Here is a 16,546-nt window from a genome sequence, read left to right as displayed (position 1 = left end):
TTGCCCACTTGTTTTCTGCTAGGGGAGAAACAATCTACAGGCCTACAAGTAAAAACAAAATATATGTGAAGTACTTCGGAGGGAATCAGTTCCCACTGAGGGAATCAGCCAAGGCTTCTTGTAGGAGATGGGAAACCCCAAAGAGAACCAGAGCTCCCAAGTGGCGGATATGAGAATGTGTGCAAATAATAAACGTGTGCATCATGAGAGTGTATAGAGACAGGAGATGCTGTCTAGAGGCAGCGGTAACGAGAACAGAGGGTTCTGAAGGGGAGTAACCTGGAACCAGCCTAGAAAGGAGAAAAACAGTCTGCCTCCAAACTGCAGACATGCCTGGGCCACCAGAAGGAACCCCAGCCCCATCAAGTTACAGCTGAGGAAACTGAGGCCCCGGAGGTGAAATCACTTTTCTACTACACGAGTAGTGAGTGTCTAAGGTGGGTTTTTGACTTAGGTCCTCTGACTCAGGATCTGGGGATCTTCTCACTGAACCACAAGGTTTGTCCTTGCTAAAGGCTTTAAATGTCAAACAAAAGACTTTGTAGGTTATCCCAGAATCCCAAGAGGATCTTAACCTTTATTGTCTTGTCAGTCTGACAGAGTCTATGGACTCCTCAGAAGGCTTTTAAATGCATAAAATGAAATATGCAGGAGTATGAAGAAAACTAATTTTGTTGATATGCTATTAACAACAAAAAAAAAACCTATTAAGTTGTTAGACCCCAGCAAGCACCCCTGTCCTAGAAGCAAGTGGGAGTCATTGGAGATTCCTGAGTGGGGTAGTGATCTGGTGAGTTAGGACAACATGGAGCCTACAGCTATAATCACAAAACATTTGTCTAAGGGTGTGCATCACACAAACCAGTACACATCCTCAGAGATGCAGAGAGACCTTGATCTTTCTCCACTACGTCTGCCAAGGATTCCTTCTAGTCATACCCTATGACCTCAGGTCTGCATCAAATGTCAAAGAAAGTAATTTCCAGTGAGGTCCCAGATGAGTTTTTCATTTTGCTTCCCCTGAATCACCTTCAGTGATCTAGGAAATGCCATTTAAACAAACACTAACCACCCAAGGAAGACCAAGTCACTCAGGAGGCGACAGAGAAGAGATTTGTTTTCTGGAAAAAACCTGAAAAACATCCCTGTGTCCCTAAAGGCTTTGAAGGGCCCTATCTGGAGTGGGGGAAGTTTTTCCAGACCTGACAAACATTTCACCAGCATGTGCTAATGCAACAGCACTCCCAGAACCCAAGCTAGCCTGGAGATTCATCAAAGCCTTCAGCTCCACGGGCCTCGGCAAATAATGAGATGAAAACAAGAGATCGTTTCCAGTGATCCCATCTTTCAGTACCTACCCCAACAAGCCTGTTTGTTTCTATGGCCTACTTATCCCATCCTAGGAGGATCTGCTAAAGGAACTAGCTTAGCCTCCCGGGATGGGAAAAGGACAGTTTCTGTAGAGATGTTAAATTAATTTTTATGGTGAGGCAAAGGCAGGGAAGGGCCGTTAAGGGATGGCTGGCTGCCACCGGGTGGGGTTTTGTTTTGGTCTTCTCTTAGGGCTTGCAGGTGTTTGGCCCGAGTTACCATCAGGGCCAGCTGCAGTATTTCAGCTCTGATATTTCCCTCCCCACGCTTCTCAGAAGTGATGCACCAGGCCGATGTCTCACACCTGATGTCTTCCACTTGTGTGGTACCCTGGAATGACTCTTTGAAATCATCCCCCCTCCCATGACTCTCATGGCCCTCTCTTCCCCAGCCCCAAGGACACCAAGGACAAAGCAGAAGGACTAATAATAGCCCTGCCTCTCTCGTTAGAAACATGTGTGTTTGTATATGTGTGTGTGTATGTACATTTGGAATGGGTGTTGCTTTGTCTTTCCATCTCAAGAATATGTTCATGGAGGGTGAGAAATGCATATACTGCAAATTCAAGGAATGCACTTTGGGGGCTAAGCAAGGAAAGCTGGATACATGTCGTCTTGTTCTGGTGAAAAGAAATGGATTGATGCTCCCAAGGCCTTCCCACCATTGGGGGACATACCTGGGTGTGCAGGAACATGAATTGTTCCTATTCAAAATAGTTTTCTCTTTTAAGATTGTTTGGTGTGGAAAACCTCAGACCACAAGGCATTTCACTCTCTTGTTCCCAAGGGTATGTTAAAGAGAATCGCAGTGAGGTCATCGAGTGAGTACGTTTTCAAAACTTTTTAAGAATTCCTTTAATGTACTGATGATATTGGCTTGATGAAAAGAACATATTTTAAGCAAAAGAGAGCTTGGGGGGAAAAATAGCCACCACCAAGGAAAAAAAATGACCTCTCAGCAATGACCTACAGCAAGATTCCGTTGGGCTATTAAGACTCACAAATTTTGCAGACCCTCATCTCGGAAGGGAAAATGCAAGGGTCACTCTAAAAGTTTCCATGGAGAGCTTTTCTTCAACTGCCTCAGACTGACAGAAAGCCAACATCCTCCCTCACCGTCACCTCCCACCACCCGCCCATCACGTTCTTGATGGACTTAGCAGTGAGGACGCCTGTACGATTCATTGTCACCACACAAGTGACTGTAAGCACATCATCACATCAAAAACACAGACAACTTTCCATCCATCTATGGAAAAATGACTCTCTGGTGCCAGGGCTGGGACCAAGACGTCATCCTCTCTGGCAGCTCCATTAGAGATGGCTGCAGCCGTTAAGGGTGAGGGAAATGACTCTTGGGGTCAAGGCCATAGGTGTTGCCAGCCAAGTTCCCTCACAGAATTAGCCGTCTTTCCAGGTGGAAGGGACCTCCATTTCACAGAGGACGAGACTGAAGCTCAGGGAAGGTGTGACTTGCCTCAGAGGGTCACCCAATGAGCCAGTGACCAAGAAGGCACCCGATTCCCAGGGCCAGCACTTTGATTACTATGCTATTCTACAGACAAAAAAGAAATACGAAACAGTGGAAAGAAGGCTGATGGCTACGTTTCTGGGCCTCAGTTTTACCATCTCTGAAATAGAAGATCAGGTTAGATAGCCTTTTAGATTTCTTATTCCTCTAAACTGATAACCCTGGCAGCCTGAATGTGCACTGTGTATTCCAGGCCACATAGCACCCATGAGGAAGCCAGCAGTCTGGACAGTGGCACGACTTTGAACATGTCTCTGTGCCCTGTAAGGCACCAGAGGCACTGGCCCCTCAGAGCTTTGTCTAGCATTTTGCAGCTTCACAAAGAAGAACAGGACCCAGCAACACAAAAAGGGCCCTTGGGTCAACTTTTTAAGACACATTCAGTGGAGAGGGAGGGGACAAAGACCCACAACATTGATTCCCCGGGGATGAAGGCCCCTGAATGGGTTGGGCAAGGCCACCCTACAGCAGGGGGGAGATGACAGGAGGTCAAGGGGCTTGGTACATCAGCAGAAAGGGGAGAAAGTGTGAGCCACCTGTTGGCTCCCCATCCTAATGAATTATCCTTGCTAACTAAGTTACAGCTTGGTCCCTCACCCTATCCCAAGGTGGTCACTTTCTGGATTATGAGCTCTAAAAACATTCTAGTCTCTCAGAAGAAGGGCAAAGGGGAATCATGGGAGAATCTTAAGTGTTTATTGAGCTAAACTAAAATTATTTCGAAAAAAACACGGGAAAAAGAGATTTTCAGTAATTAGAAAGGATAAGGGTGGAGATGCTCCCTGGCATGAAGTTTCCAGATGTGCTGTCGTCAGAGACGTTGAGCTGGATTTTCAGTTAAGCCCCGCTGGCCTGAGCTGAGTTGTAGAAAGGCTTAATCCTCCGCTCACACAAGGAGATGAGTAAAGGACGAGGGTGGCCAATGAGAATCCTCTCCCATGACCTCAGGGTGGCCACCAAGGACTGTGATATCACCCCCGGAGTGCTAGGTCACCCCTCCCCACACAGTTATTTCCTATGAGCCGGCTCATATTTTGGTGGACAGGGGTCTCTCCATCACTTTGGCCCACTGGAAACCTTGTAAAACTAATGACTAAAGGCATGCCTCCAGGACAGTGTCCTCTGGCTTCCTTGTCCATGCAGAAAGTCTAACTCCTATCCCACAAAAACTGAATGAAAGAAAAAGCAAAGAATGGTGATTTGATGCCCTATTCTTATTAAGGAACCGAGGTAAATATCCTTAACTCAACATTTTCTCATAACATCTATTTTCCACACATTAATAAAAATGCTTCTGTTTTTCTCCTCTTGACCTCCTTTAGCTTTTTTCCAAACTTGTTTTTAATGGAAGTATCAAAACTTTACAGAATGATTCCATACAGTTCTGGCCAATTTCAAGTACAGTTCTCCCTGCCCCAGTCCCACCCCCCCCATGCCCCCCCCCCACAAAAGGCAGTAGGGCAGACCAAACAGATGGAAGACTGAATCTGGAGTCAGAAAAACAAGGATTCAGATCGTAACTCTGACACTTACTATTTCTGCCACTCAGTTTTCTGATCTAGAAATAGTCTCTAGGGACCCTCCAACCTACAAGGGAGGGGGAGACAGGGTTGATGATCAGTACATCCCCCATTCAACTGATTTTCCTCATCCCTGGTGATGCAAGAAAATTAAAACAAGTGTGAGGTACTTCCTCATACCTATTAAATTGGCTACTAGGACAGAAAAGGAAAATGATAAATGTTGGAGAGGATGTGGGGAAAATGAGATATTAACACACTATTGGTGGAGTTGTGAACTGATTCAACCATTCTTTAGAGCAACTTGGAACTATGCCCAAAGGGCTATAAAACTATGCATACCCTTTGACCTAGCAATGCCACCACTAGGTTTGCATCCAAAAAGAGATAAAAAACAAAATGCAAAAGGACCTAACTGTACAAAAATATTTACAGCAGCTCTTTCCTGATGGCAAAGAGTTGGCATTTGGGAGGATGCCCATCAACTGGGGAATTTCTCAACAAAGTGGGGTATGTGATTATGATGGAGTATTATTGCGCTAGAAGAAATGATGAGCAGGATATTTTCAGAAAAACCTGGGAAGACTTGTATGGGCTGATACAATGTGAAATGTACTGTGTACAAAGTAACAGCCATATTATAAGGTGATCAGCTATGAATGACCTAGCTATTCTCAGCCATACAATGATCCAAGACAACTCTGGAGGACTTATGGTGAAAAATGCTTTCCATCCCCAAAGAAGCGATAGCGTTTGAATGCAGATTGAAGCAGACTTTTTTACATTCCCTATTTTACTTAAGGGGTTTTTTTTGGTCTCTGTTTTCTTTCACAACATGACTAGTATGGAAATATTTTGCATGACTGCACATGTATAACCTATATTGAATTGTTTGCTTTCTCAATGAGGGGGTGGTGGTGGGGATGGAAAAAGGGAGAGAATTTGTAACTCAAAGTTTTAAAAATTAATGTTGAAATTGTTTTTACACATAATTGGGGAAAAATTAAATACTAAATACATTTTTCAAAAAATAAATCTAATGGTCAAGGGAGTGCTGAGTGGGTTAGTGAGTTATCATTTTAGAAGTTCAGACACCCCCTAATCTGAAACTTACAAGAACAAGTTTCAAAGACCTTCATAATTTGACCCCTTCCTACCTTTCCAGTCTTTCTGTCTACCTTCTTATCAGTTTTCCAGGCTACCTTCTTCCCCTCCACACACCCTGCCATGCAGTGACACCACAGGACACTCTTCTGACCATCTTCTGACTCAGTCCGTGATCCCTGGCTATCCCTCATGCCTAGAAGGGTCTCCTTCATCACCTCTCCCCGCTGGCCTCCCTGGCTTCCCCAAAGACTCAGATTACATGCCACCTCTCAGGAGGTCTTTCCTGGTCCCACCCCTGTGACTTTGAGCAGAGTGCCTGGTCTGGCACATACATAATATATGTTTATTGATTGGTCGGTGGATTGATGTCACTAACTTCTCAGTGCCCCTTGCAATGTATCATTTTGAGAGAAGTTGTTTCTTGCATCAGAAAGTCACAGGACCAGACCAAGACAAAAATAAAAACAAGACTTTGTTGATTGTTTCTCTTCATCAGCACAGCACCTGAGAGGAGTAAGAACCCACTACTCAGAAAGAGTAAGAGAACACACACCTTCCAACTTATCTCTGACAACTGTGAGCAAAATAGGAAATATCAGTAAAAAAAAGATATATGAATAAACTAACTTCCACAGAATTGTTGAAAACCAAAGTTTGGCCCCTAGGAAAGTTGGGGTGGGGGGGCAAATAGACCCTACCTCCAGAGTTTGGGAATGAATAGCATACTTTCAGCCAATCAGAATTGAGCCAGCAGAGATCAACAAATCCTCTCCAAAAGTCTATCCCATTATCATGAGTTCATTGAAATAAAATCCGCTGTCACACAACAGAAGTCAAATGGATGACACTCCCCCCACCCAAACAATGGGAAATGACATCATGTTAGAACACTCTAACCTGAAAGTTTCACCAGAGAATTTAGAACCAGAAACGACAAGAGTCTCACCTTCCTTTGTGAGGCTATACCAACACACCCACAAAAGGACTCAACAATTTATAAGAGAAAAAACTGAGTTATTGCAAAATGGAGCATGTGCCTTGAGTAGTACACTCAAATCATTTGAACTTGAGTTTGAGGGATCTTCTCTCTCTTCCCAGGAACCAATAATCAATGGAAAACTCATTCCTATGTAGCCAAAGGACTCCTCTTGAATAACAGAGATCATGCTCCTAATTAGCTTTCTGCCCATAAAATTAATTGCAGTTTATAGTCCACATTTTATTCACACGATGTTATGTAGCACATTGCTCCGCTAACATTTACAGATTTCAAGCACTAAGACATAGCACCCCAAACAACTGAAACAAGTTTAGGAGTGAGGGGCAGAAAAAGGCAAGTGTCAGAATTACCACCTACTGTCCAGTGCTACCAAGAAAGACACTGAACTGAATGCACTTGGCCTTCCCAATGGACTCTCGCTGATTCCAGGCCACAGACTGCCTTGCCACGAATGACCGTGTCATCAGCATCAGCCAGTTTAGAGGCCATGACATGTTTCTGTGAGTTTTCATTTTGAATGAGGAAAAATCAAGGATAAATTATTGTTCACTCCAAACCACATTTCAGACAGTATCCAAAGGCTCAACCAACAAACCTGAGGCTCAGCAAACACTTCACGCACGCTGTTGATTGGCCCATATGGGATCCCACTGCCTTCAAAGAGACGGAGCCAAGTGCTGGTCATTTCCTCCACAAACCTAGGAACAAACAAGAAAGTAAGGACTGTAAGCTCCGGCCCTAGGCCGTCTTCCTCTGCAAACTATGAGGACAAGATCTTCTCACCTGGGGGCAGGGTCAGCATTAGAGTAGGGACTCCTACCATCTGCCTATAGAGCCTTCCCTTGTCGTACATTTTTAAGGATTTCCCCACCCCAGACAAATGCCACACTGTCCGAAATTTCATCATTAGGGACTTATTCATTTTGGACATACTGACATAGTAAGCCAATTCCACAAATACTTTTATATTAATCTCCTGCTAAGAGCAAGGCCCTAGGTCAGGTGCTAGGCATAGGCATAAAGACAAAACAAACAGTACTTGCCTTCGAGGTGCCTACATTCTGCTAGGGAGATCACATATGTTCACAGAGGAGTAATTGTGATAAAAACAGTTCACCCTTATATAAACTTACAAACATTTTAGACACATCACCTCACTGGATCCACATAACAACCCTAAAGGGTAGGTCCTTTTATCATTCTTCCCATCTTAGAGATAAGGAAACTGAGAGGTCATTTCAGAAGGGGATGAGATGAGGAAGCGAGTCCAAATCTCCCTAATTCCAAACCCAATACTACATTTTCCACTACTCCCATTGTTTCCTCTCTCATTAATATGACAAAATTTAATTACAGAAGGAAAAAGCAACAACCAACAGCATGGAGGCATTAATGCGTCATCAGGCTTTTGGTCATAACTTTACCCTTGACAGAAGTCCTAGAAATGGGAGAACGTTGAGCAGCAAAGGTGGGGGGATGTTGTCAAGAGGGATGATGAGGGGGCATAAAGGGAGAAGGGCATCTTAAAGACGAAATAAGGTCATCTTGCTTTAAATTAGGCTCATTTGGGAAATGTTGGGGTCAAGGCTCAGGGAGGAAATATTTCCCAACCAATTTTTAATTCATCTCTTTATCTGTGATTGAAGCAACTCAAAACAATTAGCAATAATAATAAAATATGAATAAAATGAAATAAAAGTAAGAGAATAAAATAAATCTTAATTACACATTTTTTAAAAAATCCTTTATTTAAAATGTTTCTTCTTCTTCAAAAACAAATGGATATTATGTGAGTAGACCATAATACATTGTTTTATTGTTTAATCTCATACAGCTATGTTTGAGAGCTTCCAGAACCTCTAAAGCATATCCGAATTAACGAGCCCAAGGCTATTGGTCTGAGAGCAGCCTCTGCAGTTGCTGGACATGGTGCTCAGACTTCCTAGGCTGTGCTAGTTTCAGGTGTATAATGATCAGGGGGACTCAATGTGTTCATTGTAACTAGAGGTCAACACAGCATTCTGTCTCCTTAGACCTTGGATCTCATGCTCAGCTTAGAGCATTGGCCTTTGTCTCCTCCATGACATCCTAACAAAAGCACTATAACTCAAAATTTATAAGGAAACATGTGGCAGATGAAAGCAAAGATTGCTAAATGAGGAAAGGTACAGGGCAAGGGCAAGAAGGTTAAGGCTGAAATTTGCCCAAGACCTACAGGATGAGAGAAAGTTTCAGCTCATGCAAAAAGAAAATCAAGGAAGAGCTGATGCCAAGAATCAAGGGGTGATGGTGAGAAATGAGAGAGGAGGGCTGGAGAGAAGAACAAGTCTATTTTCCTTTTATTTTCTCTACCAAGGAGACCAATTTTCAGACTAGAATGGGTAGAACATAAGTGGACAAGAAACTCAAACAAATACGAGAGAACAAATGCTAAGAAATGTCTATCTGCTTGAGCCGAAAGAGACAATATCTCAAGACCCACTGAGAGGATTTCATCATGTTATTGCTATGTTGGTGATCTTTAGAAACCATGCAGAATGGGAGAGGCCAGCCATTTTGCTACAAAGTTTTTGAAAAGAAGATGACAGTAGATTCCTCCAAACTATTGACTGGTAAAATTTAATTCCTAGGCCCCCAAAAAATCTAGAAAAACATTATAAAAGGGATGGTTTCTGTACACTTGGAAAGTGATACTGTGATTACTGGTCAAGAGGAAAAATAAGGCTCTGTGGTAGGCAATGGAAAGAAGTCAGAAGACCTGGGTTCAAATAATTCCACTCTCTGGATGAACTTGGGCAATCCTCATTTTCCCCATCTATAAAATGTGAGGGTTGAACCAAATCACAAAAAGTCAGAATCACAGCAAACCTGAAAAGGATCTCAGTGGTTAGCTAGTCAAAATCGTACTAGAAAAAAAAATTCCCTCTAGAGCATACTTGACAAATGGTCATCCAGCCCTCAGGCTTCCAGGGAGGGGATATCCTACTACCTTTCAAAGCAGCCCATTTCACCTCTGGACAGCACTAATTATTATCAAGGCATTCCTTATGTCAAGTCAGCATCTTCTCTACAATCTTCACCTACCTGGCCTGCCATTACTCTTTCTTCTGCCCTTTGGGGCCCAATAAGACAAGTCTAAGCCCCCCAACACCTCGCAGCTCCTTCCAATAAGTAAAGACATCTATCACGTCTCCCCTGAGTCTTCTCTTTTCCGGGCTAAACCTCTCCAGTTTCTTTGACCGGCTGTCATACGGCATGACTCAAGGCCCTTCACTAATGGGATGCCTCATACGGATATTCTACAGCTTATCACCGTCCTTAGTAAAATGTCACAACTGGAACCCAACACACCGGGTGCGCTCCGACCTCTGTATTCCTGGACACTTTGCTTCTCTTTATGAACTTAAAATGACACTTATTTTGGCAGCCCACGTCACACTACAGACTCCAACCATCCTTGCTGTAGAATTCGACGGAACAAGTCAGTTTTGTTTTGTTTGTTGTTTAAGACGAACTTCCGGTCGATCATTTCTCCTTCATTTCGTGCTTGGGAAGTTGATTTTTGGAGCCAAATTTATGTGTAACCCTATTGAATTGAGCCTGCTATTCTAGCCTAGGCTACAATTAGCCCATTCTTCTAGACACGGTCTATCTGGATCTTGAATCTGTCACGCAGGAGGTTATCAATCTTTCTCAGCCTTGTATCAACCGTAAATTGGATACGCACATCATCTAATGCTTAGTCTACTTCAATGACAAAAAATTTCAATAGCACAGGACCGAGTCAAGATCCCTAGGACGTTCCGCAGGATGCCTTCTCCCGCATGGGTACTGAACCATTTAGGGCCTCTTCAGATCCAGTCACTCAACCAGTTTCAAATCCGCTGGATACCTAGGGAAAGTTGCTAGAAGAGGTTGGTAAGGATGCTGAAAGAAAGAATAACTAAGTGGGGGGGCAGGTTTGCTGGAGGAGAAAGGAAGAAATAGAATCAAGACTACAAGAAGAGAGAAAGTCCATGCCTTTTCCAGAGACTGGAACAAAGAGGGACAAAAGGAAAGATGACAAAGAAGGGATCTCAAGGTGAAATGAGGAGAATTCAACAACCATTTTTCAGCACATTCCATAGTCTCAACTTGTTTTCATTTTAATTTCTCATTAAAACAAAAAGCAAGACTTTCTGCTGAGAGGGAGGACAAAGGAGATGGTGACCAAGCTTTGAGGAGAGAAAGGAAAAGGCTTGGAATGAAACATATTTCCTTATAAATTTTGAGTTAGTGCTTTGTTAGGATGTGACAGTGGAGACAAAATCCAATGCTCTAAGCCTGAGCATGAGATCCATAGTCTAAGGAGACAGAATGCTGTGTTGACCTCTATTTACAATGAACACATTGTGTCCCCCCGATTTGGAGTGAAAGTAGAGAGTCCATTAGGAAGAGGAAGACGATTACTGTGCAGCGCGGAGGGCCCAGTAGATATTAGCCAACTCAACAACACATGAACCCAAATAAAATTAGCACCATTTCATTACTTTCATCAGGAATGTTCAGTATCACATAAGTGGAAGTGGAGAAGGTAGATGGTGGGGAGATCCCAGGGCTGAGATTTGACAAGATATGACTAGCAATAGAACATGATAACATATAATTTTATAGCAGCTGATGATGAGCCGGGTTGAGTGGATTGGAGTTCAAAAGACCTGAGTTCAAATGCACCCTCAGACCCTTACTAGTTTTGTGACCCTAAACAAGTCACTTAACCTCTGTCTGCCTCAGTTTCCTCAAGTGTAAAATGGGGATAATAGCAGCACCTACCTCACAGGGTTGTTGGGTTAGGGTTAGAGTAGGGTTAGGGTTAGAGTCAGGAGGGTTGGGTTAGGGGAGGATCAAGTGAGATAGTATTTGTAAAGCACTTAAAACAATGCCTGGCACATAGTAGGTGCTATATAACTCTCTCTCTCTCTCTCTCTCTCTCTCTCTCTCTCTCTCTCTCTCTCTCTCTCTCTCCCTCTCTCTCTCTCTCCCCGTGCTGGTTAACTATAGGTTCATAACTGTGAAGGGAGGGAAATGACACTAGAGTAGGGGTGATAAAACACTGGGAGAATTTGTAGGAGAGAAGGAAAGAAGCAAGAGGTCCCTTCAAGATCTGAATTTCATTGTCTCATATCATTCCAGCCTAACGTCATGTTTATCCTTGAAAGGATTGCAAGGCTGGAATACTACAGCCATGGTATCCTTACATACAAGACAAAGAGTCAGAGTCTAGATTCTACGGCGTTGAGTGGACTTCGAATTAGGTAGAAACAGGACCCAAACAGAGGTAGTTAATATCAATGTTACATGAGAAGGTTTCTAATAGAGGCCCACAGGTGTATGCATCCAGTCATTCTATGTTCAGCATTTCTATACTTGAAGGTCTTGGTGGCACGCTTAGAAACCATGAAGGTGGGAGGAGAGTTGACACATTAGAAAACAGAATTGGGATCTAAAACGACTTTGACAGCCTGGAATAATGGGCCAAATCACAAAAGATAAAATTGAACAGAAATAAAAGTAAAGTCCAACAGTGAAGTTTATCAATCATTCAATTAAGTATTCACTAAACACCTACTATGTGCCAGGCACTGTGGGATATGAAGACAAATCAGAATTATTCTTACCTTTAAGGAACTAGTGCCCTGTGAAAGGAGACAAGATGAATGTGAGATAATTTAGGAAAATCCTAGCAGCTGGAAGTATCAGGAAAGGCTTCATGTAGAAGGTGGTGTTTTTTTAAGCTGAGCTGTTTAGAAACAAGAGATTTTAAGAGGTAGAGGTGGGAAAGGAATGAATTCTAGGTGTGGGGGGCAGCCAGGGCAAAGGCAAGCGGAAGAGAGATGAAATGTGCAAAGCTGTGAAGAACATCCAGAAGGCTGGTTTGGCTGGACCAAAGACTGTGTAAAAAGGCTAGAGTGTGAAGTGAAGACCTGAGATGACTGAGTGATCATTCTCTGGAGAACAGGTTGGAGAGAGAGAGAGAGAGAGATCAAGCCAGTCCAGAGAGTAAACAAGAGTCCATTACAGCCAGGTAAGAAGTGTGAGGCCCTTTAGCTTTAGCACACTATATATAACCTATGTTCCATTATGTTTCTCCATGATCAGACATTGTCCCAAGAATCCCGTGCAGTCTTGGGTACCACATTTTAAGGCTGACATGGAATCCTTGGCATTCCTATATATTACTAACAAAGTCCAACAGCAAGAGATAGAAAGAGAAATTCCATTTAAAGTTACTGTAGATTTATAAAATATTTGGCAGTCTGCCTGCCAAGACAAACCCAGGGACTATATGAACACAATTACAAAACACTTTTTACACAAACAAAATCAGATCTAAATAATTGGAAAAAAATCAGTTGCTTCTGGGTAGGCCAAGCTAATATAATAAAAATGACAATTTTACCTAAAATAATTTACTTATTCAGTGCCATACCAATCAAACTACCAAAAAAACTTATAGGGCTAGAAAAAATAATAACAAAATTCATCTCAAAGAGCAAAAGTTTCAGAATATCAAGGGAACTGGTGAAAAGAAGAGCAAGAGAAGGTAGTCTAGCCATAACAGACCTTAAATTCTATCATCAAGCAGCAATCATCAAAGCTACTTGGTACTGGCTAAGAAATAGAGAAGTGGGTCAGTGGAATAGATTAGGTACACAAGACCGATAGTCAACGACTATAGTAATCTACTGTTTGATAAACCCAAAGACTCCAGCTTCTGGGATAAGAACTCACTATTTAACAAAAACGGCTGGGAAAACTGGAAAATAGTATGGCAGAAACTAGGCATAAACCAACATCTTACACTGTATAAGAAGATGAAGTCAGAATGGGTACACAATTTAGATATAAAGGCTGATACTATAAGCAAGCTAGGAGAGCAAGGAATAGTTTACCTGTCAGATTTATGGAGAATGGAAGAATTTCTCACCGAACGAGAGAGAGAACATTATGAAATACAAAATGTCTAATTTCGATTACATTAAATTAAAAAAAAGTTTTGACAGAAACAAAGCTAACGCGATCAAGATTAGAAGGGAAGCAGAAAACTGGGAAACAATTTTTACAACCAGTATCTCTAATAAAGGCCTCATTTCTAAAATGTATATTGAACTGAGTCAAATTTATAAGAATACAAGTCATTCCCCAATTGATAAATGGTCAAAGGATATGAACAGGTAGTTTTAAGATGAAGAAATTAAAGCTATCTACCATCATATGAAAAAATGCACTGCAGATTGAGGCAAACTATTTGCTCTCTCTTTTTTTCCTCTTCTTCTTTGGTTTTGTTTCTTCTTTCTCATGATTCATTCCATTGGTTATAATTCTTCTTTACAACTTGACTATTGTGTAAATAATTTTAATTCAAAAGTGTATGCAGAACATGTATTGGATTCCATGCCATCTTGGGGGGGAGGGGGAAGGAAGGGAGGGGGAGAAAATTTGGAACTCAAAAACTTGTGGAACTGAGTGTTGTAAATTTTTAAAAAAATGCTCTAAATCACTGTTGATTAGAGAGATGCAAATCAAACTACTCTAAGGCACCACATCACACTCATCAGATTGGCTAACATGACAAAACAGGGAAATGATAAATGTTGGAAAAGATGTGAGGAAATTGGAACACTAATGCATTGCTGATGGAGTTGTGAACTGATCCAACCATTCTGGAAATAAATTTGGAACTATGCCCAAAGGGCTATAAAACTGTGTATATCCTTTGACCCAGCAATGCCACTTCTAGGTCTGTATCCCAAAGAGAGCATAAAAATGGGGAAAGGACCCATATACACAAAAATATTTATAGCAGCTCTTTTGTGGTGACCAAGAATTGGAAATCGAGGGGATGCTTGTCAATTGGGAAACAGCTGGACAAGCTGTGGTATATGAATGTAATGGAATACTATTATTCCATAAGAAATGATGAGCAGATGGACTTCAAGAAAACCTGGAAACACTTACATGAATTGATGCTGAGTGAAGTGAGCAGAACCAGGAGAACACTGTTCACAGTAACAGTCACATTGTGAAATGACTAACTTCGGTAGACTTCCTCTTCTCAGCAATGCAAAAATCCAAGACAACTCCAAAAGACTCATGATGGAAATTGCTATCCACATCCAGAAAAAGAATGCAGATTGAAGCATAATATTTACTCTTTATTGTTTCTTCTTTCTCATGGTTTCTCCCATTGGTTCTAATTCTTCTTTACAACATGACTAATGTGAAAATATGTTTATATGAATGCTTATGTAGAGCCTATATCAAATTGCACTTAGTCTTGGAGTTGAGGGAGGAGAGGAAGAGAAAATTTGGAACTCAAAATCTTATGGAAGTGAATGCTGAAAACTAAAAATAAATAATTTTTTAAATGACATGGAGAAGCTTAATGTGTGTGTCCAAGGAGGAAAATGAGGAAGGCAAGGGGTCTCAAAATTGCACCAGGTAAAAAGTGATATATACTAGCTGTATGATTGTGAAAAAGTCATGTAAGCTCTCAGTGCCCACAGGCAACTACCTAAGATTGAGTTTTGGGGTGGGGGGCGGGGCAAGCCCCCTTAGCATCCCTGCCAGTTCTCTAAGATTTTAAGTTTGAGATGAGGTGCTGAACTTCACTAATTAAGGAAGTTCCTCAGACTAATGAAGTCACAGGTCCAGACCCCGTTTCTCCCTGCCCCCCACTCCAAAAAAAAACCAGTCTGAGAAAGTTCCTTTGCATCGGCCTGAGAAAGTTGTGAAAGAACGCATCCCTTGCCATCGGTGAGAATTACAGACGCCGCCGCGTCAGGTCAGTCGAACACCGGCTGCTTGTCAGTCCCTCAGATGTATATTTTATTTATGGTGACTGTAAAAGTCATCTCCTAGCCAAGGCATACAAAGGGCTCCCCACTTTTAAAAAGAAGACTGTAGACACGAAGCAGTTGAAAGATGTGCACTGAGAAAATGAACAGGATCCTCTGAACCTGGAGGCTTTTCAAGGGACATTATCAGCTACTCTTGTCTACAAAGAGGACACTTTCAGGGCAAGATGGATTCATTTTCAAGAGGAGCTCATTTATCATTGCTGGACTTACACAAGTGTCCCTGAGGGCTCCAGGCAGTAAAGGGACATGAGTATCAAGACCAACGGGCAAACGGTCCAATAGGCCATGTGGGGCTGGGACTGAACCACTCCTCAAGAAAGGCTTGTTCCATGCCACAGGGAAAAATGCTGTGATTGGAAATAGGAAAAAATTCAAAAGCAAAATGCCTCCCCACACTGATGTTAGAAGCTGGGTTTATGGGCCCATATGTGTGCAACATTGGGAGGGCTCTGCTCCTAGATGCCATCGACTCCATCAGCTATGTATGAAGAATCCCAGCATTCCACTGGTCTCCATGGAGACATCAATCATTTGGTTTTGAAACTAGATCTCTTGATCTACAGCTGATGGGGAATCATTTCCTTTATCTCTGCTGAAAAGAAGTAAGAAACCTATTTCCATTAACCAAAAATATTCTGCTAAAAATTAGATGGTCATTTTTAAACCACCAATGAAAATGAAATCTTGAGGTTAAGACGAAAAAGCAATACTGGGTCACATCTTAGAACTACATAGATGGGATGCCATCTGGGAGCCCTGGAAACTATAAGATGTTCTAATTAGCTGCAACTAACTTAGACCCTTTTTACCTATGTCTGGTGGAATAAAAGAAAAAGCATTTTTAAATCATTCATATGTGCCAAGCATTGTACCAAAAGCTGGGGATATAAACACAAAAGCAAAGACAGCCTCAGATAATAACCATGATGATGATGATGATGATGATGGCAAACACTTGGGTTAGCCCCTACTACATACCAGACACCATGCTAAGCACATTTCAGATATTATCTCACTCGATCCTCATGAGTCTGAGAGACAAGTACTATCATTATCCCGATTTTACAGGTGAAGAAACTAAGCAAACAAAGGTTACATAACTTGCCCACAGTCACACA

General features: G+C 42.1%; 1 protein-coding gene across 3 annotated transcripts in view; it reads right to left on the bottom strand.

Moving 5' to 3' along the window:
• The window catches only part of SUGCT (succinyl-CoA:glutarate-CoA transferase), a 643,092-nt gene that overhangs the window by 355,229 nt on the left and 271,317 nt on the right, over positions 1-16,546 (bottom strand). For all 3 annotated transcript variants that reach the window (XM_036738675.1, XM_036738678.1, XM_036738676.1), the window contains one exon: positions 7,124-7,226. In XM_036738675.1, the coding sequence (XP_036594570.1) occupies positions 7,124-7,226 (103 nt within the window). The remainder of the gene's footprint in view (positions 1-7,123; positions 7,227-16,546) is intronic.

Source organism: Trichosurus vulpecula, chromosome 9, assembly GCF_011100635.1.
Source record: "Trichosurus vulpecula isolate mTriVul1 chromosome 9, mTriVul1.pri, whole genome shotgun sequence".
Classification (NCBI taxonomy): domain Eukaryota; kingdom Metazoa; phylum Chordata; class Mammalia; order Diprotodontia; family Phalangeridae; genus Trichosurus; species Trichosurus vulpecula.
Note: the sequence above shows the minus strand (reverse complement) of the source record. Positions and strands in the feature narration are given on the sequence as shown.